General features: G+C 45.4%; 1 protein-coding gene across 2 annotated transcripts in view; it reads right to left on the reverse strand.

Moving 5' to 3' along the window:
* Positions 1–18,315, reverse strand: part of LOC149370516 (MAM and LDL-receptor class A domain-containing protein 1-like) — a 197,706-nt gene extending 179,391 nt beyond the window's left edge. The window contains exons 1-2 of one of the 2 annotated variants that reach the window (XM_089562058.1): positions 18,095–18,311; positions 4,282–4,413 (exon numbers count right to left, since the gene is read on the reverse strand). In XM_089562058.1, coding sequence (XP_089418184.1) covers positions 4,282–4,413; positions 18,095–18,206 — 244 coding nt within the window. In that variant the 5' untranslated portion in view covers positions 18,207–18,311. Of the gene's footprint in view, positions 1–4,281; positions 4,414–18,094 lie in introns of both variants that reach the window. The other variant, XM_089562069.1, reaches the window with a different exon arrangement.
* Positions 18,316–24,292: the final 5,977 nt, after the last annotated feature.

Consider the following 24,292-nt stretch of genomic DNA (forward strand, 5'->3'; position numbering starts at 1 on the left):
ACAGAAAGCTAGTCATGGGATATCAAATGTTTCACGTAAATGTACAGAGGGCAAAACGCATGCTTAGAACAACCAAACTGGGTGTTCCGCAGCTCCCAGAGCCGCTGCGAGCAAGCAGGCAAAAAATGACGATGAAATTTGATGAGTTTAACTGTACATGTTTACACTCAGACCATTTTTAACCAAATCTTATCGCTAGTTATCGCGTGTTCAGCCCGAAACACGCCCAGAACGTGCTATAGACATGAATTTTGCCCTCTGTACATCGTTTGTCGACTAAAAGGCAAAATGCGTAAGAAAATACCAATCTTAGCAGAAACGCTTCAACTTTTTTCCTTTTTCCTATACTGTTTCATGTTCAGCTGCATGCAATGAACACATACTTTATGCAGGTTTTTAAATATGAGTTCAGAGCTATTAGAACGGTCACAGCTGCATTCTGAAGAGTAATTTCTGTTACACCCTAGCTCGCTGTTTTCTTCGTGCTCAAATCATTCACAAACTTGACCAGAAAGTCTGCTTCGGACACTTGAGGAGAATCTCAATGTATTGAACTTGCGCAGCTGGCAGTTGACATGTGGCTTTTGCGGCAAACTTCGTGCCCACTTTGCCGTATATTCATATCTGTATGACAGTTGCTACTTTGGTTTAACCCTTTAACCAGCAAATCCCAGCTGCACTCATCATGGGAGATTGTACCAGTATCGCTAATGACGAGGTACACTCGTCTAGCCCGATATGCAATGCTCTCATCCCCAGAGACGAGTTAAGGCTAGAAGTTGCGTTCCTTGCATTTTTAAATACTAGAGAGTGGTAGGCTGTCTACGAAAATATGCGTTTCCCGTCCTTGGCGCCTAACCTCACAGCCGTCATTTCATTATGGCATCATGCATGAAGAACGCTCAGCTGCGGGCTCAAGAGGCGCGGGTTCGATCCCGGCCGTAGCGGTCGAAATTCTATGGAGGCGAAATTCTAGATGTCCGTGTACTGTGCTTTGTCAGCGCACGTTAAAGAACCCTAGGTGGTCGAAACTTCCGGAGCCCTTCACTAAGGTGTCTCTCATAGCCTGAGTCGGTTTGGGACGTTAAAGCGCCATAAGCCATGAAAAAGAATGCCGATGGTGGCGGTGTCCGAGAAAATGTGCTGCTTCTTGTAGCAGTTCTGACAGAAACGCTGCTCACGATATAGACTTTCTTTCCGACAATGACTCTAACTTTTTTGCGAGCTGTCGACGACTTCAGATGACGACGAAAGTGACGACGACGACGGTGCGTAATGAGTAGTGCGCATTAACTACCAATGCACATCTCCTCGCATAAGGCATAAACATCTGTTATCTCTCACTAACCGACTTTAACAAACATATAAACTCTTGCACTCAACATACACAATTTCATTGAATTATTTTTTCTTGAGCAATTTCTGCAAAAGGTTTTTGTATGTATTCGTTGTTTGCTATACATGTTTGTAGAACACCCACAAATTTGATATACCAATATCTTCTAATGTGTGTGCGATCAATTGTTTAATTTATCAAGTTTTGTAAAATTTATCAGGCCCTTTTAATTATTAAGCTCGCTCATTTTATCCGTTACAGTGTTATAAGAAACTGTGCATGTGTTTCCTGTGCTGCTGCCATTGTACAGAGACTGAGGGCCTTTCAAGCTGCTTTATGCAGATTTTTGCCTCAGTTTTCACCATTTTCTTGAAATGGAAATAAATCAAATAAATCAAATCAATCAATGGTGAAACCTTATTTGTGTTAAGTCGATGGAACTTCTACGCACTTTGGTGTTTGGTAAAGAGCATCGGATGGAACAAATACAGTGCATTTACTTACGTTTTAACCCGTTACATGGCTGCGGAGAGGGAAAGCCGCCCTGAAGAGTAGCTGCCTCATCTCTTAAATTTTTGTGGTAACTCTAACGGGAAACTGAAGAACTAGTATGTTTTCGGAATGAAAATTACATGGAAACAATTATGACTATTCAAAAAAATTCCTATTTTAAACCTGTTTCTGGAAACCTGAAATAAAAGTTGAATTTTGTGTTAGCAGAAATATGGTAATTGCAAATTGTGTTTAGAGGCGGTGTACTGCGCGTGAAATGGTACAAACTGGCAACGTGTATTTCCTAAGCGACACAAGGATGGTTTGATAAGAATCATTTTCGGCGTGAAAACACGGGCGACTTAGAGGTAATTATTGTGTGCACTAACCGCAGGTGGAATAATAGGGACAAATATCTCGAAAATACTTTAGTGCAGCTCCTTATTTTCTGCGAGATTGACTTGCGCAAGCAGATTATTCGGTCGGCACTCTGCTGATAACCTAAAGTAAATGCGTGAATGCTATTCGGGTGAAGTTTCCGTAGAAGATACTTAGTAGTTAAACTTTGCTCATTTTAAGGCAAGTTTGTGCCAGCGCGAGAGTCAAACAGCTTGAAGCTGGCAGTCAAAAAAGTTCTTGGCAGCGTTCTTTGGGAACAAGCGAAAGAGAATTATTCGCTTTGCTGGCTTTGCCTCTGGCCGTACAGATATGTAGATGTACCGCTGAAGGCAACAAACGAAACAGAAATAACTGACCACAGAGGCGACAACATTAAGAGCACGATCCCAATGTGGGCATTGCTGCCGTGCCTAACTTCAAGCCGAATCCCAATATGTGCTGACGTCGACGGCATTATGTTGACTCGATTCTCCAGAGACCATGGTGCACACCCCAAGATGCGCAGAATGCGCTCACAGGTGAATCGGAAGTTTCTCTTCAAGCTGGTACTGGTGGCCGCGCGTGGAAGCATGAACTGCAGCAAATTTTCTACGCAGGAAATAGCTTCTAATCACGACGCTTTGAAGAGTGCTTGAATGTTATGAAGTTTTATTTCGAAAGCAATACTACGCCTGTTCTAACCGCTCGTCGCGTGGTCCGTGGAGCCCCCTGCTCCTCGAGGAGCCGCCGCCGCGCCTAACAGACGGTGTGACGTCAGCCTCTCCGCTGCTATGGTTACGCGTGGCGTCAGCTAGCTCTCTCCACCGCAGCCAGGAGGAGCCGGTCGTGCCGCGCTCCTCGAGGAGTCTCGCTATGGAAGTCACCGACGAAGAGTCTATATGTGAATCTAGTTGCTCTACTGTTTCTATTGCTTTCGCAACCAGCCAGATTTAACCAGAGCTGAACCACATCATTTTTTTGTTTAATAACATAATTTTCAAAGCAAGTTTAGCCGCCTAGATAGAAACATGATTGTATGACTAGCAGTTTTGTAGCAGTTTGCTTAAGCCTTTACATGGCAACTAACTTTTCGTTGCAGTGACAACACGACAACCATGATGAGTGATGGCCATGCTTAATCGCATGAAATATAGCAGTGGAAGTGGCGAGGTTTATAGCATTAATTCCTGGCGAGCATTGCAGAGACTCTTTGCAGTACGACATAATCCTTGATAAATCATCAATAATAAATCATCAACTTTGCGAACATGTCTGATGGCGCGCTATTTTACATCCTTTATCTATATTTCATAATTTTTATTGTTTTTATTGTTTGATTCACATTATTTGGCAGGCCGGTTGTTTCCGAGCAGTTGGAATTTAAGTTAAAAGACTGCTCAATCCATATTTGGCTTGTCAGATAAAAGTCGCCTTTCAACGCTGCTCCCACGTTCCCCTATAGATGATTCTGCATAATTACTTTCCCAATACCAGCGCAAGAAAAACAGGAATTCTGAGGGTAATGGCTACAGTGCTTTCGTGCGTCTCTCTTTTTTTTGCGTTGGTTTTTTGTAAGTTTGAATATATTTCTTCCCAGTGATGTGAACCGCCAGTTGTAATGGCATATCAATGAATATTCCTAAAAAGGATAATCAAGCACCTTGTGGCATCGCGCAACAAATGGTTGTTATAATTTTTTAACTAAAACATTCCAAAATCAGCGAACACTGCCCATTACCTCAGTAAACCTCCTTTTTTATCGCACAAATATAAAGGCTGCATAATCGATCACAAATCAAATTTACAAGCAATAATAAATAAATAACACATTTTTTTGGTCTGTAAGTGCCTTATAAGGTTGGCGGATTTTACTTTTCAGCCTCACACGGAAAGCTGAAACCCACAAAAATTCGACAAGGTCAGTACAGAAGGGGAGCGAAGATAAATGAAGGCGACAATAAAACAACATGCTCCAAATGTGGTAAAGAGGCGTGGGGAACAATTTCCGAAGGGTGCACAAATTACAGTACTAGTAGGCTTGAGAGGCCACGACAGCTTGGTGCGCTGAGCTTCACCTGTTCCATGTGTGTGGTCCACTGTGGGCCCGTGCTTCATGCCCGCAACCTTGAGCACTTCAAAGCAGGCCTGCTTGCTGCAGTTGGTGGAGACCCATCCGGAGCAAATGCCGTCTTCGAATGAGCACGTGTCTGCGAAGAATACAAATCAGACTATGAGACGTTTCAGGCCTAAAGAAAGTAACAATGCCCTTAATTACCATTCGAAATTTACAACTACTTTCGATATATAACTTTTTGGTACCTTTTAAAGACAAAGCCCATGACGTAGTTGTAAATAAATGTAACACTCAAAATAGTTTAGAAAACAGAAGGAAGAAGGTTACAGAGACGCCATTCGCACTTCTAATTTATCTAAACGTTATTTGGTATTTATACCCCTTGATAACAACAATCTAAAAACAAACAACTCAGCTAACGAATCGGCACATTCAGGATCCCGAATTTTGGGTGTAATATATTTTACTCTCGAGTGTGACAGAAGGCTGCCTTATATAAGTGGCACACGAGGCTTTTACTTCTGGTACACGAGAGTTTGTAAAATGCTCTCATCGAGAGGAAGTGGCTTTGCCCACAGCTTCATTGTGTTTTTAAGAGGTGCATTTAATTTCCAGGAAAGGAGAATATAATTTAACACAGTAGCCACCGCTCAATGAAAAAAACGAAGCGGTTCTAGGATACGACTGTGGCCCAGACACTCGCTGGCATGAATGTGCGCATGTATACAGCCGAGAGTATCGAGATGGCAACGCTCGGCGCTACCGTTACTAACATTCCAATAACAGCAGTTACCAAATGTGTTCGCAAACCTCAGCGCCTCGCCGGCGACGTTAGTGTGCTCATTGTTTTTACGGGCGATTGCAATTGCATGTGGACCTGTTCGTCCTCGTTTTTGCGTGTTTTCCAACCACCAAGTGATTCCAAAGAGCATGTTTCTCGATTGCGACTCTGTGTGCAGGTACGTATGTACACCTTTCCAGTTATTTGTCAGTATCACCCAAGCGCTTACTGTTCTCTTGATAGCATCCTATGGCGGAGCGAATCTGCAAACTCGGCGAGAGTTGCCCCATGCGCGTGAAACACAGGCCAGGGCGACCATGATCTGCTAAGCTGATGCTAAATTTGTTCACAGCAGCACACTTTTTTTCCCGCCGATTTTATGGGGTTCAGTAGGTGCCAGAAGTGTTCAGGGCAAGTCTTGTGGCACCAAATGCTTTCCGCTTACTCAAAGTTTGAACAACTAATCGCGCAAAAAAAAAAGCATCACTTGTTCTTAATTTGCTGCCAGACGTTTACTGACTGGTTTGGACCATGTAGGCAGCAGATGCCTGTTTCTCCATTTTGTCATTCCGGAAAAAAAAGTTTAAAGGACATGTGTTTTTGTTGGCCCATCTGTGAAGAAACCAGTTGTTTATTGCTCTTAGTTTTCCATGCTTGCCTGATGGCGCCGGTACACTTTTGAAATTCATCACTTAAGGGCATAGCGCCACTGAGACAGGATCAAAGAAGAAAACAGACGCAGCACTGCCACACTACTGATGACCGTTCTTTTTTATTTTCTTTATTTCAAAGCACACATGTCATTACATAAAAACACTCAAAGATCTTTAGCCAAAGGCTAGTCATGGATCACAAAATGAATGCAAATAAGTCTACTGATGTTTCAGGAGAAAAAAATACACATTTGTCGGTGTAGAATGAAACAATTGCAATTCAAAACAACATTGTACAAACTGAAGCATTATTGTATGACATAAATATTACCAAAGAAAAAAGAAAGGTCCTTCTACATTCAGACTGCCGCGTTCAATAGATTAACAGTAACGTCCACGCCACAGACGCGTATAGTGTCGCTTTACTGAGACACTTCTGTGTGAAGAAAAAGATGCTTCAGTGCTCTTAATGTATTAGGTGAAGATATGACTGAGCATGGGATAGAATTCGAAATTTTGACACCTCAAAACCGGGGACATCGATTACCATAATGATTGTTAGATATTGGAAGCAAGAACTTTCCATGAGTGGCTGAACGACAACTAGACGGAGGGGGCTTGTATGAAACTAAAGGGAAGGTGCTAGAGTTGCAAATATAATTGTTTACAAAAATTGCTAAACGATAGCCTCTTTGGTTAGTTAGTGGCATAATGTTATTTTGTTTAAATGAAGGCCGCGATGGAGTTATAAGTTCAACAATATTGGTAATTCTAAGAGCCCTTTTTTGCAGCCTTACCACGGGATCGATATACGATGGGTATGTATGGCCCCAGGCCTCAATACAGTATGCCAGCTGTGACTGAAACAAACTCAAATATATTGTTTTAGCGTATTAGTCTGAAAATATTTAGATGTTTTCGCTAATCTATAGCAAGAGTACGACAGTTTTTTACACAGGGCATCAATGTGCAGGTACCAGTTGAAATATTTATCGAAGAACACTCCTAAGTACGTGATTGCGTCAACCTGCTGCAACTCATCAGCTCCGATATGCAACTGCAGAGTGATATGCAGCAGGTTTATGGGGCGATTTGAAAGGAATATATTTCGTTTTTTCAGTGTTAAAGGATGGACGGTTAGATTGGAATCAAGATTTAATGCATTGAAGCTCCTTATTAAGCACCATTTTGCCATTCTCTATAGATTTGGCACTAACTATCATAGCCTTGTCGTCCACATACATAATGACATCTGATTTTTCTGCATATACAGGAAGGTCATTCACATAAAGAGAAAAAAGGATAGGTCCTAGAACCGAGCTTTCTGTCACGCAATAAATAGGTGAAAAACGACCACAACCAGCGCGTGGCACATATTGACTGCGCAGGGCAAAAACAGCTGTCAAACATGACACTAATAAGTCATCAGCCGTAAGTCAGGGCTGTGTCTACGTACTTATTTCGTCCGGTCTCAGTCACGCTGCGCCTTTACCTAGTGATTATGTGCCGACAAGCTCAAGAAAGTACCCTTCTACACTTCAGTACCCTCGAAAAAGGAAGAGCAGATTGCCGAGACTCGATCGTAGAATGGTGAGCCTGCTGGTATCGGCCGGTTTCACTTGCCGTCTTCGGGTTGTCGGGAAGGGTTGTGACAAGCATCGTGGTAAGGGAAAGAATGTGGGAAAATCAAGCAGACAACGGTAGTCTTGGCCTTGGCTTCGTGCTCAATGCGGCAGCTCTCGCTGAGTTTGCCGGTTCGCTCCGTGAAAGGGCGCTGATGAACGGAAAAGCCGATGCTCGCTTGATAATGTCAGATAAACGAAATGGTGCTCCTATGCAAGTGCTTGAAGTTTTTGTATTATTTTAATCATTTTTGCTTTTTTCATTTTTCATTTGATATAAATTTGTTTACCTTTTGTTCTGCCGCCTGCTCCCCCCATTTTCTCGGCCCTAGCTCAGGCTTGAACGTTCACTGTTCCCTCCGATGAAGATTTTTCACCGATCGAAAGTTAAATAAAGGAAATAAACGAAGCATAGCAGCAGTTGTATTTTCGCGGCGACAAGCATGACAGCGCCTTTTAAAGCAGAGCCCCTCGCTTCAGACTTATTTCTTCGTTGTTACTGTCTTCTACAATGCGTTCACTGGCCATAAATATGGCATTGGTCTTTCCCTTCACCTATAACGAGACGTATGAGTGATGAAATTGCTTTATTTTTCATTTAGAGTGACGATTCGAGCGCTTCTAGGGTTAAGAGGTGCGTCGGTTTTTTGACTAGAGCGCCTCCCGTCCTAACTACATGGAACCACTGGGCTCAGCATATCGTTGCGTATCCGTGAACACGGTGAAATAAAAGCAGGAATGGGAGAAATGATGCAATGTCCCGCAGAGCACCTTCGTTTAACGTCCGTAGGCGTTCATACGCTTACGGTACGTAGACAGCGTCGACGTATACCCTTTTAATGCGAAAGCATTTCTTGCGTGACGAGTGGCGTGTACAGGACCTGTCCGCATACTGTAACGGCAGAGCATGTCTTCAGAGCGTGTCCGCACGAAAATGACCGTTCTAAAAAAGACATTCGCCGGCATTGCAGGTAGAACGCGGACCCTCTGTGTGCTATGTGGGCACGCAACACATAAGAAAAGTATCCCCGTTGGCTCGAGCGTGTTACAGGGGCATGAAGTGAACGTGTTGGGGTGTGTACGACGGCAAAGCGCGTTGGGGATGTTGATGACAACTATGGCTTGCAAAAATTTGCTGGCGTCATCCCAGGGTCACGGAGTAAGAGTGAGGTGGAAACCATGACTTGCTGTAAAATGTTGCTGATGTTTAAACACAAGCTTTTGCATTTCTCCAACGCTATACAACAGTGCTCTACAATTTTCTAAGCATATCTGTGTACGGCACGACCGGAGACATGGTGGCCGGCAGATGTGAACGAGGCAACACTTCGACGGCGGCAGATTTCGGTCGCTCTTGCCTCCGTATGCCCCAGTGTGAACGAGCCTTGATTTTAGGTAGAGAACCGCCGTTGTCCTTGCTGAAGCAGATAGACCCTTTTGCCCGAGAAAAAAGCTTCATGGAACTGAGGCGACCAGCAGCTGAGAAAGTGCTTTGACAAGTACTATGATCTTAAATACGTGTCGAAAGTGAGTTGAAAGAGAGAGCTATAAAAAATACGCAGTTTATTTCGTTTCCGTTGGTTTACTATCTTACGTGATGCTGTGTAAGTTCTGGAGCTATTTAGCGAAACGCTTTGTGGCAAATTGTCAATTTCCCGTCGCCGCTGCCCGGCAGTCAAAGCCGTCTGTATTTAATTTCAACAGACAGCAATGTGCAGCTGTCAGTTGGTGCAATAAAACCATTAATCCGCAAAAGAAACGAGCAGAAAAGGATTGGTGGTTGTGGCGTACCGGCTCAAGGTATCGATGGTTCGGCGATACTTTACGGCTTTTCGGCGCTTCCTTTTTGGCCGAAAACGTTATCTAGACCACTGTGAGTGTGCTTTAAGGCTTACCGTAGGTTGTTGCAAAATTTTACAACACTGCTTACACCGCACTACGCTTCATGAAACTGCGAGCGGTAAACCCAAGCAATTTGTGTGCTTCGTATACAAGGTTTTTATTCTGTGCTCAAGTGCGTATGCTATAGTGGCTTGGCTCTGTGCTTGCTCGGTTCACACTCCAAAGGTTGTTGTTTGAATCCTGGTATTTTCATGTGTGTTTGTTTTTGTGTTCTGTGTTGTTACTAGATGTAATGAGAGAGTTCTAAAAGTGCCCCACTCTAAATTACGCTGCAAATCACGCTTGTTTGCATTTTTTTAACTCTGCTCCCGGAGACTAACTGGCGCCCCGTTTCTTAGGGGACCAAGAGTTACAACCTCTTCAGTTAATCCCCAAACGACAGATAGTGCGACAATGTGGAGATAGTACCAAAGGGCCAACACTTCGACCATTCATGGTTAGTCCCGAAAAGGACTATTGTCAGTGCAAATAATTTAGTCCTCAAGAAAGACTAACCTCTCACCCCCTCTTGCTATCTTTGTTTACATTGTAGGTTTACTGACGTTTCGACCGGTGACTTCTTCAGCACAGTAATAATTGTGTAATAACACCCCAAAATTTATAGCTATTGAAAAGGAGACGGCACAATGCTGCATTATAAAAGTAGGACGCGCTTAAAACGTGGACATATTAAAAGAACCAGACTAACGTGGACAGATAGATAGGTTCATACATACACGCGTACAGAAAGTCAAAACCCAGAGACATGTTCATGGATTGCACTTCGGCTTCAGAACACACAAACACACGCGCCCATAGGTGCGCGCGAATGTCCACACTTGCACTTCTGTGCTTGTATTGACCACAGCCCATGTCGAGAACCACGTCTTGATTGAATGGTGGTCATGAATGCGCTCGAGTGCGAATTCCCCAGAAAAAACAAATCTAGGGAGAATGCAGCCAATGAATATGTCTTTGGTTTCTGAGCTTCTGTGCATGTTTGTATGCGTTTCTCTTGTTTATATATATCTCTTCGTCTATATGTGCAAGCTGGGCACTCTAACCACGAATACACTGCACTGGAGCAAAAAGGGAATGAGCGTTCGGAGTTAAAAGGGATTAAGCTGCCTCCTAATGCCCCCTCCCTTTTATGAAAGGTAGTATGATAGAGGACAGCTTACTTCATTTTTACTCCTTCCTCTTTGGATTGTACAGGCTCTTTACTCCTGTCATTTCGACCTTTTTTTGTTCTCCACGTTCATTTCTTGTACCCTTTCTGTGTCATAAATGCGGATCACTGTAGAATCTTTTATTAATGAGAAAGCAATACTACTTGCACTTTCATGCCTTTGCCGTGCCGCGGCGGTGACCACCATTGACCTTAATTTGACCTTGATTACATTAGATTAAATTAGATTGGATTGGACTGGACTGGATTGGATTGGATTAGATTACATTAGTTTAGATTAGATTACATTAGATTAGAGTACATTGGATTGGAGTGGAGTGGATTGCATTGCATTGGATTGGATTAGATTGGATTAGATTACATTAGTTTAGATTAGATTACATTAGATTAGATTAGAGTACATTGGATTGGAGTGGAGTGGATTGGATTGCATTGCATTGGATTGCATTGGATTGGTTTGGATTGTATAACCGATGCATCACCACAAGTCTAACCACAAGCACCACCACCAGCTACACTACCAGCTGAACCATGGCGTAGGTACGGATATTGCTTTCGCAATTACCGGGCTTAACCAAGCTAAGCCACAGCGAATTTTTTTTCTAGTGCTATATATTCTGGAGCGTACTAATCACCCTAACCGAAACTGGCAGCCAGTAGAAACGTTAGTATACCTAAGCTACGTTTTTTCAGCGTCTGTGAGTCTAGCGATATATATCGCTAGGAGTGGCGAACTCCGCAGCACGGGCGATGGAGAGATTGTCACGTGGCACTAGCGCCACGACCTGACGCGGTTGAATGGATGTCGTAGTTCGTTCCCCACAGAACTGCTATTTGCTGATGATGCGAGAAATGACTGCAAATTATTAAGCCACAGGGCCGAGGATAATTCGGTTTTAGAAATTTTAAAACCAAATAATACTTACGATATGCTACAGGCCTCTCAGTACATAAGGAGCACAGCAGTAATAGCTCAGTGGTTTTCTTTTCAAAATTAGTACCCCAGCCTGCAAGCAGGCACATCGTAGCTGTATTCTGATGCAGTATACCACTGACAATGCTATGTTGAAAAAAACGCAGTTGCAACGGAATAAGTATATTCTTAAAACTGCCCAAAATCTTGTACCCTGTATGTACAAACACAAGGGCTGGAAACCCAGGGGCTCTTTTTGGCATACAAATGAAAGAAGCAAACAGTCACTCATACAGAGGACATCATAAGATAATGAACCCACGTTTCGTTTTTGGTTGGTTGGTTTATGGGGTTTACCGTCCCAAAGCGACTAAGGCTATGAGAGACGCCGTAGTGGAGGGCTCCGGAAATTTCGACCACCTGGGGTTCTTTAACGTGCACTGACATCGCACAGTACACGGGCCTCGAATTTCTCCTCCAAAGAAATTCAACCGCCGCGGCCGGGATCGAACCCGCGTCTTTCGGGACAGCAGCCGAGCACCATAGCCACTGAGCCACCGCGGCGGCCGTTTCGTTTTTATTTGTGATGTTCACCAATGGGGAACCGGTCTTGTATTCATTTTATGGCGTAGAGATGATTGGGTGGGAAATGGAAGAAAAAACCCCATGCCGCTAATTGGATTTGAACCTTCAGTCTGCGCCTGTCGCCTATGGTGCTCTTCCAACTGCGGTATGGCAGTGGATATCCAATCTTGTGCAGCTCAGTAACCTTGAGTGTGTTTAGCAGCGCCACCCTCGTCTATAGCGGCAGAAACAAAACGTTCTGCATTAACAAGTCTCTGAGTCGCGGGTGTGCGCGCACCCGCGAGGGTATATGAGTGCGTGCGTGCGTGCGTGCGTGCGTGCATGCGTGCATGCGCCCCTGAATGCCTCGGCGCCCAATCTTAAGTAAACAAGAACATGACAACAGGTTGAACTAGCTCGGTTTGCAGTTTATATCTCCTGTAATATCGAGAATAGAATTTCCTTCATCCGGGCCTTTTATTAGAGCGGCTTCACTTGCTGCCGAACTACGGCTTTTTTCTTCCCTTTTGCTCCCGGGGCAGCTGTCCCGCACAAATTATTACTCTCTGTAGGGTTCCCATTATACTGGCTATCATTTTCTTGATAAATAAATTTTGCATGCATTGTGTGTTCTGGGACGCATACACGCTTGCATCTTCCTCTGATAGGCACAGAATCAGTTAGAATAATGGAGTGCCTTCAGAAACATGTCTTTCAGAATAAATAGCCGAAGAACATCACTGTGGCTGTGATTTGAAGGAACCACATGACCACAGTGCAACAGATAGACTGGCCAAATAGAGACAAAGATGGGCGGGCGCATTTTTTAAAGCAATGTTTAGGAGTATGCAGTCCATAAACACAATAGAAACGTTTCTGCCGTCACAAGATATTTTCTGTAATGTTTTTGATCAAGAACTTGTAACAAACACAGGAAGTTTTGTAGTAACAGCAAAATTTTGTGTAGTTACCGCAGAAAAGTAGAACATAGCTAAAGACTACTGATAGATAATACAAAATAACTAAATACTAAAGAAAATAACTACAAAGCAAAATAGAAATCGGTCATTACGACGAAAGTACAAAGCATTTTGTCGTATTTTTCGCGTGGATCTGTCGTTTTTCTCTACAGGGCCGGAATACTCGAGCGCGTGGCATCGCGGGTCTAAAACGCACCTCTAGCAGTAGCAAACAGTAAAAAAACTCCCCGCCTGCTTGCGACTAGATGTCCGTAACATCTAGCATGTCCGTAACAAGCAATGCCATAAAACATAATATTCCAGAACAAAAAACAAAATATATCCTTGCTCTATATCACTCCAAGCCCGTGCGACACATGGTGAGGTTAGTTACAGGTGGACACAGTCCATAGACGGGTCCTTATATTAACGACACCTGACAGGTTTACGACACCTGACAGCACTTATGACGTGCGCAGTTCTAGAATTCTGGTAATTGCCAACAAAATTACCGCTCACTGTTTGAACTCAAGCGAGAAAGGAGCTGCACGTTTCCTGACATCAGCTCGCTGGCACTTGAAAAATAAAATAAAAAACAATTGGTGGGGTCTCTTAAGCTCCGCCTTAAGAATATGACCCCATGGTGTAGTGGGTTGATTGCCATATATTGGCACCTAGTGGTTTCTGTAGTCGGGCGAACAGGAAAACAGCGAGAATGTCTTCGAAACATAACTCTTTATTTGGACTGACTTGCGCCCGCAAAGAACTGAATCACTCCGCGGCGACGTAGCAACAAGCGTGCTCGGCGGTCGTCGAACAGAATCCCCGCCGCGCTCTCGGCCGTGCTCTATTTAAAGCTGACAGCGAACTTTCGAGGTAAAGCTTGGAAAGTTTCTAGAACACTCTGGAACAAAGCAGAGTAGGCACTACACGGATGCAATATATCGAGATAAATCTAGGCGCGTCTTGCATCGCAAACAAAGCGATAAAGCGGCGTGCCGGCAGTTTTGAATAATGAACACACAAACACTACAAATATTCGCGGCATTACTCCCCTCTCAAAGAAGCACCGACCCGATGCTTTAGTACATAATGCGGCCGGAAAAAACAGATTGTGTAAAAATAAACACCAAGGGTGTAAATTCAACGAGCTTTAGCGCGCATAATAGGGCTTTAGACGGACGACATGGACAACTTCTGGGAGTGCGCGGCGTGCTGGGATGCAGTCATTTCATACGACTTCATAGTCCAGTTCACCTAGCCGACGAAGAACCTTGTACGGGCGGTAACAGCGGTACACAAGTTTTTCACCCAATCAGTGGCGGCGAATGGGCGTCCAAACCCAGACTCGGTCTCCTGGCTTGTATTCCGCGTTGGGTCTTCGTAGGTTGTAGCGTCTGGCGTCGGTCCGCAGCTGGTCTTTGATCCGTAATTTGGCAATCCTTCGGCTTCTTCTGCGCGTTGAACGTAGGCGGCGACGTCGATGTTATCTTCGGTAACGTTTGGCAGCATGGCGTCCAGCGTGATCTTGGCCTCCCTGCCATGGACGAGCCTAAAAGACGTCATCTGGGTGGTCGCTTGCACTGCGGTGTTGTATGCGAAGACGAGCTAAGGCAGGATAACGTCCCAGGTCTTATGTTCGGCACCGACATATATGGCGAGCATATCGGCGATGGTTTCGTTCAGGCGCTCGGTCAGTCCGTTGGTCTGCGGATGGTATGCACTTGCCCTCCGATGCCTGGTTTGGCTGTAACGCAGGATGGCTTGCGTCAGTTCCGCCGTGACTGCTGTTCCTCTGTCCGTGATGAGCACATCGGGAGCGCCGCGTGACAGAAGAATATACTGTTCGGAAAATTTCGCGACTTCTGCTGCCGTTCCGTTTGGTCGGGCTTTTGCCTCGGCGTAGCGGGTCAGGTAGTCAGTCGCTATAATGATCCACTTATTTCCAGATGTTTACTTAAGGAAAGGGCCAAGCAAGTGCATGCCGATGTTCTCAAAGGGTCGTGAGTGGGGTTCAATGGGGTTCAGAAACCCTGCTGGTTGTGTGGATAGGTCTTTCATCACTGACAATCTCGGCAGGTTTTCACATAATGTGCGACATCGGCAGACACTCGTGGCTAGTAATACTTGTGTTGAACGCGGCAGAGGGTGCGAGAAAAGCCGAGATGTCCAGCTGTCGGCTCGTCGTGTGCAGCCTGAAGAACTTCTGAAGAACAACAAGGAGGTAGGCGGTTTTGTTCGCCGCAAAGTTCATCACGAGGACATCATTCTGTAAACAGAACGAAGACAATCTTCTCTTGAACGAGGCGGGAGGTGAAGAAACCTGGCTTTCAAAGGATTCGATGAGGCATTTTATGTCAGAGTCCGATCGTTGCTGTTGTGCAAAAGAGCTGGAGCTGATGGGTCCCAGAAAGGCGTCCTCATCGTCGTCCGGCGGCGGTGCATCTACAGGGGCTCGTGACAAGCAGTCGGCGTCAGAGTGCTTGCGTCCGGACTTGTAAACGACGGTGACGACAAATTCCTGGAGGCGCAGGCTCCACCCAGCGAGGCGGCCGGAGGGGTCCTTAAAACTGGCAAGCCAGCACAGCACGTGGTGATCGGTGAGCACCTTGAATGGTCGTCCGTACAGGTAGGGGCGGAATTTCGACGTAAGCCAGATGACGGCAAGGCACTCCTTCTAGGTTGTCGAATAATCAGCCTCGGCATTGGACAGGGAACGGCTAGAGTACGCTATGACTTTCTCCACTCAGTCAGTTTTCTGAACAATGACAGCGCCTAGGCCCACACTACATGCATCGGTATGAATTTCAGTCTCGGCGTTTTCGTCAAAGTGCGCGAGGATCGGCGGGGAGTGTAAACGACGCTGAAGTTTCTTGAAGGCTTCCACTTGCGGCGCTTCTAATTTTAATGGCACGTCTGCTTCTGTAAGGTGGGTCAGTGGCTCACCGACGCGCGAAAAGTTATTGAGAAATCATCGGTCTGAGGAATCTGCGCACATCTTTCTTATCGGCCCGTGGCGAAAACATTGCGATAGCAGCTGTTTTCTGCGGCTCTGGGCGTACTCTCTCCTTGCTAACAATGTGGCCTAGAAAGAGCAGCTCTTCATAGGCAATGTCGCACTTCTCTGCTTTCTGGGTTAGGCCGGACGATTTGATTGCGTCTAGTACTGTTCGAAGCCTTTTTAGGTGCTCCTAAATGTTTGAGGCGAACACAACGACGTCATCACAAATCTGCCACTTCAGGCCTGTCAGCACTGTATCCATTACTCGCCGAAATGTCGCTGGTGCGGAACAGAGACCAAACGGCATCACCTTTAACTCGAAGAGGCCATCTGGAGTGATGAATGTGGTCTTCTCGATCTTTTATCGACCTCAATTTGTCAGTAGCCGCTCTTGAGGTCCATGGATGAGAAATACTTAGCGTTGCACATCCGGTCCAGTGTGTCGTCGATGCGGAGGAGGGGGTAGACGTTCTTCTTTGTGATGTTGTTCAAGCGGCGGTAATCAACGCAGAATCGAAGTGTGCCGTGTTTCTTTCTCACTAGGACAACCGGTACGGCCCAGGGGCTCTTTGAAGCTTGGATGATGTCGTCACGAAGCATTTCTTCTACTTGGTCCCGGATGGCTTGCCGTTCTCGCGTAGACACTCGGTAGGGGCTTTGGCGGAGAGGCTGGGCGTGCCAGTCGGTTATATTGGGATGCTTGGCAATCGGCGTTTGTCGGACCTTCGGCGATGACGAGAAGCACTCGCGGTTGCTTCGAAGGACATTGCGGATCTGGTCTTGCCTGTTCCGGGGCAGGGCTGGGTTTGTGTCGAAAGTGGGCGAGTTCTGTTGGCCAGGCGAATCTTCTACGGATGGGGCGGAGAGGGTGAGGAAATATTTCGTCGAGGAAAGCAATCGTCGTTCCTCTGCTAACGTGCCGGTATTCATCGCTTAAGTTAGTCAGCAGTACTTCGGCTTGTCCACTGCGGAAATGTGCAATTCCTCTTGCGATGCTGGTTCCTCGGTCGAGAATTAACTACATGTTCCCCTCGATAATGCCTTGAGTGTTATTCGCTTCCGTGGCACTTACGGTGGCGATGACGCTTGAGCGGCGTGGGACACTCAGTTGTTCCTCTAGGACACGAAGTGCAACGTGATGTTACGGAGTCCTTATTGACGGGATGGCCTCATGCGTGGAAAGTGTGATCAGCTTGGATCGTAGGTCGATGATCGCCTAATGTTCATTAAGGAAATCCATGCCCAAGATCACTACGCGGGAACATTGCCGTAGCACTACGAAGGTCGTGGGATAGGTATGTTCCTAGAAGGTTACACGCGCTGCGCATCGTCCTTGTGGCGTAATGAGGTGGCCCCCTGCGTTGCGAATTTGCGCGCCGTCCCTAAAGGTCGTTACTTTCCTCAGCTGCGCAGCGAATGTTCCATTCATCGCCGAATATTTGGCTCCTGTGTAGACTAGAGCGGTAGCTTTGCGGCCGTCGATAACGACTTCTAGTCAGATGTCCTGGCTGTGGCGTTGCACGTCGTCCTTGGCGTCGGGTCACGGCTTCATCGAACAGAATTCCCGCCGCTCTCAGCCGTGGTCTCTTTAAAGCTGACGGCGAACTTTCGAGATAAAGCTTGGAAAGTTACTAGAAAATTCTGGAACAACGCAGAGTCGGCTCCGCCTGGATGCATTCAATCGAGATAAATCTAGGCGCGTATTGCATCCTAAACAAAGCGATAAAGCGGTGTGCCAGCAGCTTTGAAGAATGAACAAACAAACACTACAACCATTCGCGGCAATATACAGGATGTCGTTCTATACTTTACATTCACAGATCCCTCGGAGTCCTCATACCACTCCTGGCGCAGTGATGCAGCGGTTAAGAGCTACGCGTCTGCCCTGCGATGGAAAGTGCCGCGAGCAGTGGGTCTTGTGCCTCCGAGGTTGATCTTCCCAAACGATCAATCATAAATTTAACTGCCACCTTCCATGGCGGGCAGTTTGCTGACTATTCGATGTGGGCAGGTTGTGATGACGCCACAAGGTCACGTTACCTAGGTGGCCCACCTGCCTCCAAGGCTGCTCTTTGGACACCACATGCCAAAGTTATGCTGCACACACGGCGTTACCCGCCTTTACGCAGCAGAGTGAAGCTAGCGCCTAAAAACACAATAATAAATAAATAAACATAGCGAGAGTACTTAAAGTGCATTAAAGTTAGTGAGTTTCATTTAAGAACACAGCGTATAATGAAGCTGCACTTGCCTGCTGCGGTGACTGAGGCTTGCGCCAAAAGCAGAACTAGTAATCTTGCGTAGAAAAGGCGCGCAGGAAAGGTTGCCATCTTGAAACGATGCCCTCCTCTGTGCGGCTGCATCGCAGAGGGAATCGCGCGTGCTTCGCAGACGCAGTGCGCGCAGTGGAGCGTCCGATACAGATAGGAGAGGGGATGCCAAATGTCTGAGGGCCTAGTATTTCAAGAGAAGCATACGTGTGGGCGTACGTCGCGAGGTTTGACCACATGCTTACTTAAGCCACCAGCTATCAGAGAGACATGAGATAGCATTGAGTGATAAAGCACGATCTCGCTTAAACAATGGGTCGGGTTTGACTGTTTTGCCCTCCTGGCTTTTCCTTTCATGTCGCAAAAGCCTTGATGATTGCGAAGCAAAAACACATCTTTTTCCTGCGTTTGACTTTGCCTAGGGTGCGGTCATTGCCTAGCGAAATGAAATGACATAATACCAATAATTGCGGCCACCTCCCGCAGTACAATAAGATGAGCTTGTTTTGTTCACGTGCGCGCTAGAAAAGGGCCGGGGTTGTCCTATTCGACGCTTTAATTATACTGAAATGAATTAAACACCATAGTACATAGTGGACGCTTACGAATACATTTGAAGTTGAGGGCTGAAAACTGCTCCATAATTTCGAAGTAATCAGATAAGCGATTTCAACACCTAAAGATACTCTAAGCAATTTTACGTGCAACGAGCTTCGAAATCAGGCAAGGAATTTTAATTGAAAGGGTATGCTGCCATCATCAAAACGCTGTCAGAGACGATTACAATGCTAGGCAGATTGGAGTGAAGCTGGCGAGTGGCCACTCGGGAAAACATGCACGCCACGTAGCAATCGTCATCTGCGGTATTTGTAACGTAATTAGCATCAACTGAGGAACTCAGGCCCTAGCGCATGTTTCCATGTTGCGAGCGCATTTTGTTATGAGGGCTCTGGTGGTGGCGCAGTGGCGCACCCCTTAACCGGTGTACAACTGCGCCATTTGTGATATGTGGACTCCCAAAGACCTACGAATATGAAGTGTGAAGTACAGAATAAACAGTTTCACAAACACACACTCGCATATATATATGGCATAAGAGGGTTCTCACACAGCTTCCACCCTCGACGTTCGATGACGTTCTACGTCACATCAGCGGTAACTCAGGACGTGCTACGCCCGCCGCTTAAGAACGTGGGTGCTGCTGATGAACACTCTCAAGGTTCGGTTATTTGCAAACATAAACACGCCCGAAAGCAGAAGATTTGACAGCCGTCCCCTTAGCTCAGGGGTAGAGCACCGGACGCGTAATTCGGAGGTCGTGGGTTCGTATCACACCGGCGCCATGTGGTTGTTTTTCTTCTGCTTTACTAATCAATTAGCTTTAAGCTATAACACATTCAGTAATATTCTAAATCGAACAACAGCACAAAATAAATAAACAAATTAAAAATCCCCTCTGTCTTTTGGTTTCTGTGGCTGTTGGCTTCTCTCATATTTATAACGAGCCCATGCGAAGTATACGCTTCGTTAAAGGAAACATATTTTTTCTACTCGACGTTTCGATCGGAAGACCGATCTTCATCAGGAGATGCTGAAGAAGATCGGTCTTCCGATCGAAACGTCGAGTAGAATAAATATGTTCCCTTTAACGAAGCGTATACTTCGCTATATATATATATATATATATATATATATATATAGCACAATAAGGTAAACGTACTTGGTTGCTAGTTTAAAATAAGATGCGAAATTGAGAAACGCTTCGTTTTGAGAAACGAAGCGTTTCTCAATTTCGCATCTTATATATATATATATATATATATATATATATATATATATATATATATGTATATATATATGGGCGTTAACCCATTTACGGTATTCAAACAACTTCCACGCGTGAACAAAAATCCGAACACCAAAACCGAAGTGATAACTGATATGACAGCAGAAGTAATTCACATGAAGCCTAACCATGCAAAGCGACCCTCAGTTTTAAGAACGCGTTGGCTTTTCTTTGGCTTTCGCGCAAACGATTTTAAAGTCAACGCTGTTTTATTATTGCCACATAGATTATAAAAAGATGGATTAAGCTTAGTCTGTTCCACAAAAACGCACAGGATTTTCCGACAAATAAAACTTTTAGCAGCGATTTCGCGAAGCTAGCAACGGAGCGCTGAAGGTGATTAACAAGGTGAGCTGGCCAGTGTTATGCCTATCAAAGTGGACCAAATTTACAAGTGACAAAGGCATATTCGGCACGCTTCACGCATCCGTTCCTGAATGAATTCAGAATATCAATATGAAAGAAGCGAACAGCCACAGAAACCAAGGGGCACAGGGGATTTTTTATTTTTAATTAATTTATTTATTTTGTGCTGTTGATCAATTTAGAATATTACTGAATATGTTATGGCTTAAAGCTAATTGATTAGGAAAGCAGAAGAAAAAACAACCACTGCCGCCGGTGGGATCCGAACCCACGACCTCCGAATTACGCGTCCGGTGCTCTACCTCTGAGCTACGGCGACGGCTGTCAAATCTTCTGCTTTCGGGGGTATTTATGTTTACAAGTAACCTAACCTTGAGAGTGTTCATCAGCGCCACCCACGTTCATAAGCGGCGGACGTGGAACGTCCTGAGTTACCGCAGGTGTGACGTAGAACGTCATCGAACGGAGAGGGTGGAAGCTGCGTGAGAACCCTCTTATGCTTCCTATGGCGTCAAGGCTGCCAGAACCGAGGCCCTCGCTAAGCAATTAAGCAAACAAGAGAAGGGGAATGAGGGGCTCGTTATATAAATATGAAAGAAGCCAACAGCCACAGAAACCAAGGGGCACAGGGGATTTTTTTATTTTTAATTAATTTATTTATTTTGTGGTGTTGATCAATTTAGAATATTACTGAATATGTTATGGCTTAAAGCTAATTGATTAGGAAAGCAGAAGAAAAAACAACCACTGCCGCCGGTGGGATCCGAACCCACGACCTCCGAATTACGCGTCCGGTGCTCTACCTCTGAGCTACGGCGACGGCTGTCAAATCTTCTGCTTTCGGGGGTATTTATGTTTACAAGTAACCTAACCTTGAGAGTGTTCATCAGCGCCACCCACGTTCATAAGCGGCGGACGTGGAACGTCCTCAGTTACCGCAGGTGTGACGTAGAACGTCATCGAACGGAGAGGGTGGAAGCTGCGTGAGAACCCTCTTATGCTTCCTATGGCGTCAAGGCTGCCAGAACCGAGGCCCTCGCTAAGCAATTAAGCAAACAAGAGAAGGGGAATGAGGGGCTCGTTATATAAATATGAAAGAAGCCAACAGCCACAGAAACCAAGGGGCACAGGGGATTTTTTTATTTTTAATTAATTTATTTATTTTGTGGTGTTGATCAATTTAGAATATTACTGAATATGTTATGGCTTAAAGCTAATTGATTAGGAAAGCAGAAGAAAAAACAACCACTGCCGCCGGTGGGATCCGAACCCACGACCTCCGAATTACGTGTCCGGTGCTCTACCTCTGAGCTACGGCGACGGCTGTCAAATCTTCTGCTTTCTGTGAACTGACATATCAATGTCAGTTCACAACTTAGTTCAAAAATCTTGCATCCAACACCACATAAGTTTGAAATCTTGACGATAGTTGCACGCAGAAGGCCCAGATCTGCGTGCTCAAGAACTTTGCTACTTGGGGTAATAAGGGGAGCCAAATCAACATTCACTCTTGCATGACCATAGTCTGAAACTCCCGCCGCATTAATATCACCGTATTTTTTATTTAGGTGTCTCTTTTTCCAAATTACACGCAATATCAGTGCTTTTTTCACATAAAATGCCAATCACCATCCTTGTAACACTATTTCGCTTTGAACTGCGGCGCAGCTGGTGAACAGAGAAAGACTGTTGGCATTGTTCGCACTGGGGTCACGTAATCTGCCATTTTTGCGATAAAACCGATGCACAGCTTGCCGAAGCGGCTTTTGTCCATGCTGCGCACGAACGTGCGTTGAGGGCCGTGTTCCTGACGTCGCTGGAGATGGAGGTAACAATGGTTTGGTTTATTGGGGTTTAACGTCCGGAAGCAACTCAGGCTATGAGGGGCACCGTAGTGAAGGGCTCCGGAAATTTCTACCACCTGGGGTTCTTTAACGTGCACTTACATTGCACAGCACACGGGCCTCTAGAATTTCTCCTTCATCGAAATTCGGCCGCGCGGCCGGGATCAAACCCGCGTCTTTCGGGTCAGCAGCCGAGCGCCGTAACCAATGAGCCACCGTGGAGGGGTGGAGGTAACAATAGGAAGCTGCTCACAATTTATCAAGGGCTACCTCTTGCCATTTTTATTTTAAGCAGGCGGAAATGCACAACGCAGCTTAAATCAACTTGAGGTGCGCTAAACCGAATGAGGTATGCAATGAGTTACAATACTCAGACGCAGCTTCATCGGCTCCTGACTACGGAAGAGCAGGATTTCAAAGCGCACTCAGCCAGCTACCTACGCTCTGACGTGTTTTTTCTATGTTTACAATATGCGCAACAGAAAGGCGGCTTACACATTAGCGTTGCGCCTCGCGATGTAACGTCCTTAGTCAGCTTGTGGCGCACCGTCCAATAACAGTGTTGAGAACCGTTCCACTAAATGCGCAATGCCCAAGATTGTGAAACATGTATGTTGTGAATGTTGGTGACACCGGATAACAGACAGATTTGGAATAGCAAAGACTGACTAGCATAGACATACACCAGATTACCCGAGGCCTGCTGGGAACGCGTAATGGCCAGGGCACGGGCCAGGTGGTGTCACCGCGAACATGTAGCCACCGACCGCTATTCCGGTATGCGTCTACGTTAATACATCTCCGCTATGCAAACCTTTAATAATAGACGTTTTCAGCACAGCAGAAACTTCTTAACGTAGACCTATAGTGGTTTACGAGACACGGCTGCGCGTGCGCAGTGACTGCGTCTGGCCCCACACGACGACACTACGCGTGCGCAGGATGCGTCCGGCAAACCGGTACAGGGTCTCCGGTATGCTAAATATGTATATTGCTACTGGTGTGCTTGCTGGGACCAACCCTTTCTGATTCTGCATGTCCGGCCACTACGAGATACATTGTTTTCGTGAAGCATTCCTATGACGTATTCTGCGCAAGCACTCTGTCTTGCACATCAATTATTTTTAAAATTGATGTTGTTATTGAAACCGCACAAATATTCTTTTATTCATCTGAGAATATTTATTCATTTGCTGAGCCATTGCGTGGTTCCGTGTGTTTACGTTAGCAGTCAATTTATTTATTGCGAATCAATGCTTTCGCGATTACGTAACTAAGCATTATAAGACATCTGACTTACTAGGAATCTATGCAACTCCGGGCAGGCACTCCGGGCAGGCACAATCTTGCGTGGTGCCAGATTGAGAATAGACGAACGCTATCAGCGTACCGGCTCAGTTCAAACCGATCGCGAAGTTTCTGTGAGGCAATCTAGAACAGGGTGAGCTCACGGGCTAGTTGGTTATTCATAATAACTTTTTCAACAGCGCATGCTACACAAGGACACAAGACGAGGAAACACACACACGAGCGCTGAACTGCAACTTTATTTGAGAAAAGGCGCCAACCTCTACATATATACCCTCAAGGAACCGCCCACTAGGGTAAAACCTAAAATCACTGCACGTGTCAAGCCACAAGGAAGAAAAAATATTCAAGAGTTAAGCATACAGTAGACAGGTGACCAAGACCGCAAAAAAAGAAGAAAGATTACAAGAAGCAGCGAGAATAAATTCTTGTGGCTTGCTTGTGGCTTGACACGTGCAGTGATTTTAGGTTTTACCCTAGTGGGCGGTTCCTTGAGGGTATATATGTAGAGGTTGGCGCCTTTTCTCAAATAAAGTTGCAGTTCAGCGCTCGTGTGTGTGTTTCCTCGTCTTGTGTCCTTGTGTAGCATGCGCTGTTGAAAAAATTATTAGACAATCTAGATAAGAAATTTTTTTGCTGTAATAATTAAACACTGCCGCCTAATAGTGTATGTGGACTATACAGTGCATGGCTTATATAATATTAGTGTTATTAATGGCGGCCTTCATAAAGCCATATCAGAACTTATGCTTGACTTTGTTTCATCAGAAATCAAAAAGTTAATAATCACGTTATTATTGCGAATATAGTGCACA

This window comes from Amblyomma mixtum, chromosome 1 (assembly GCF_055824585.1).
Source record: "Amblyomma mixtum isolate Tamu chromosome 1, ASM5582458v1, whole genome shotgun sequence".
NCBI lineage: Eukaryota > Metazoa > Arthropoda > Arachnida > Ixodida > Ixodidae > Amblyomma > Amblyomma mixtum.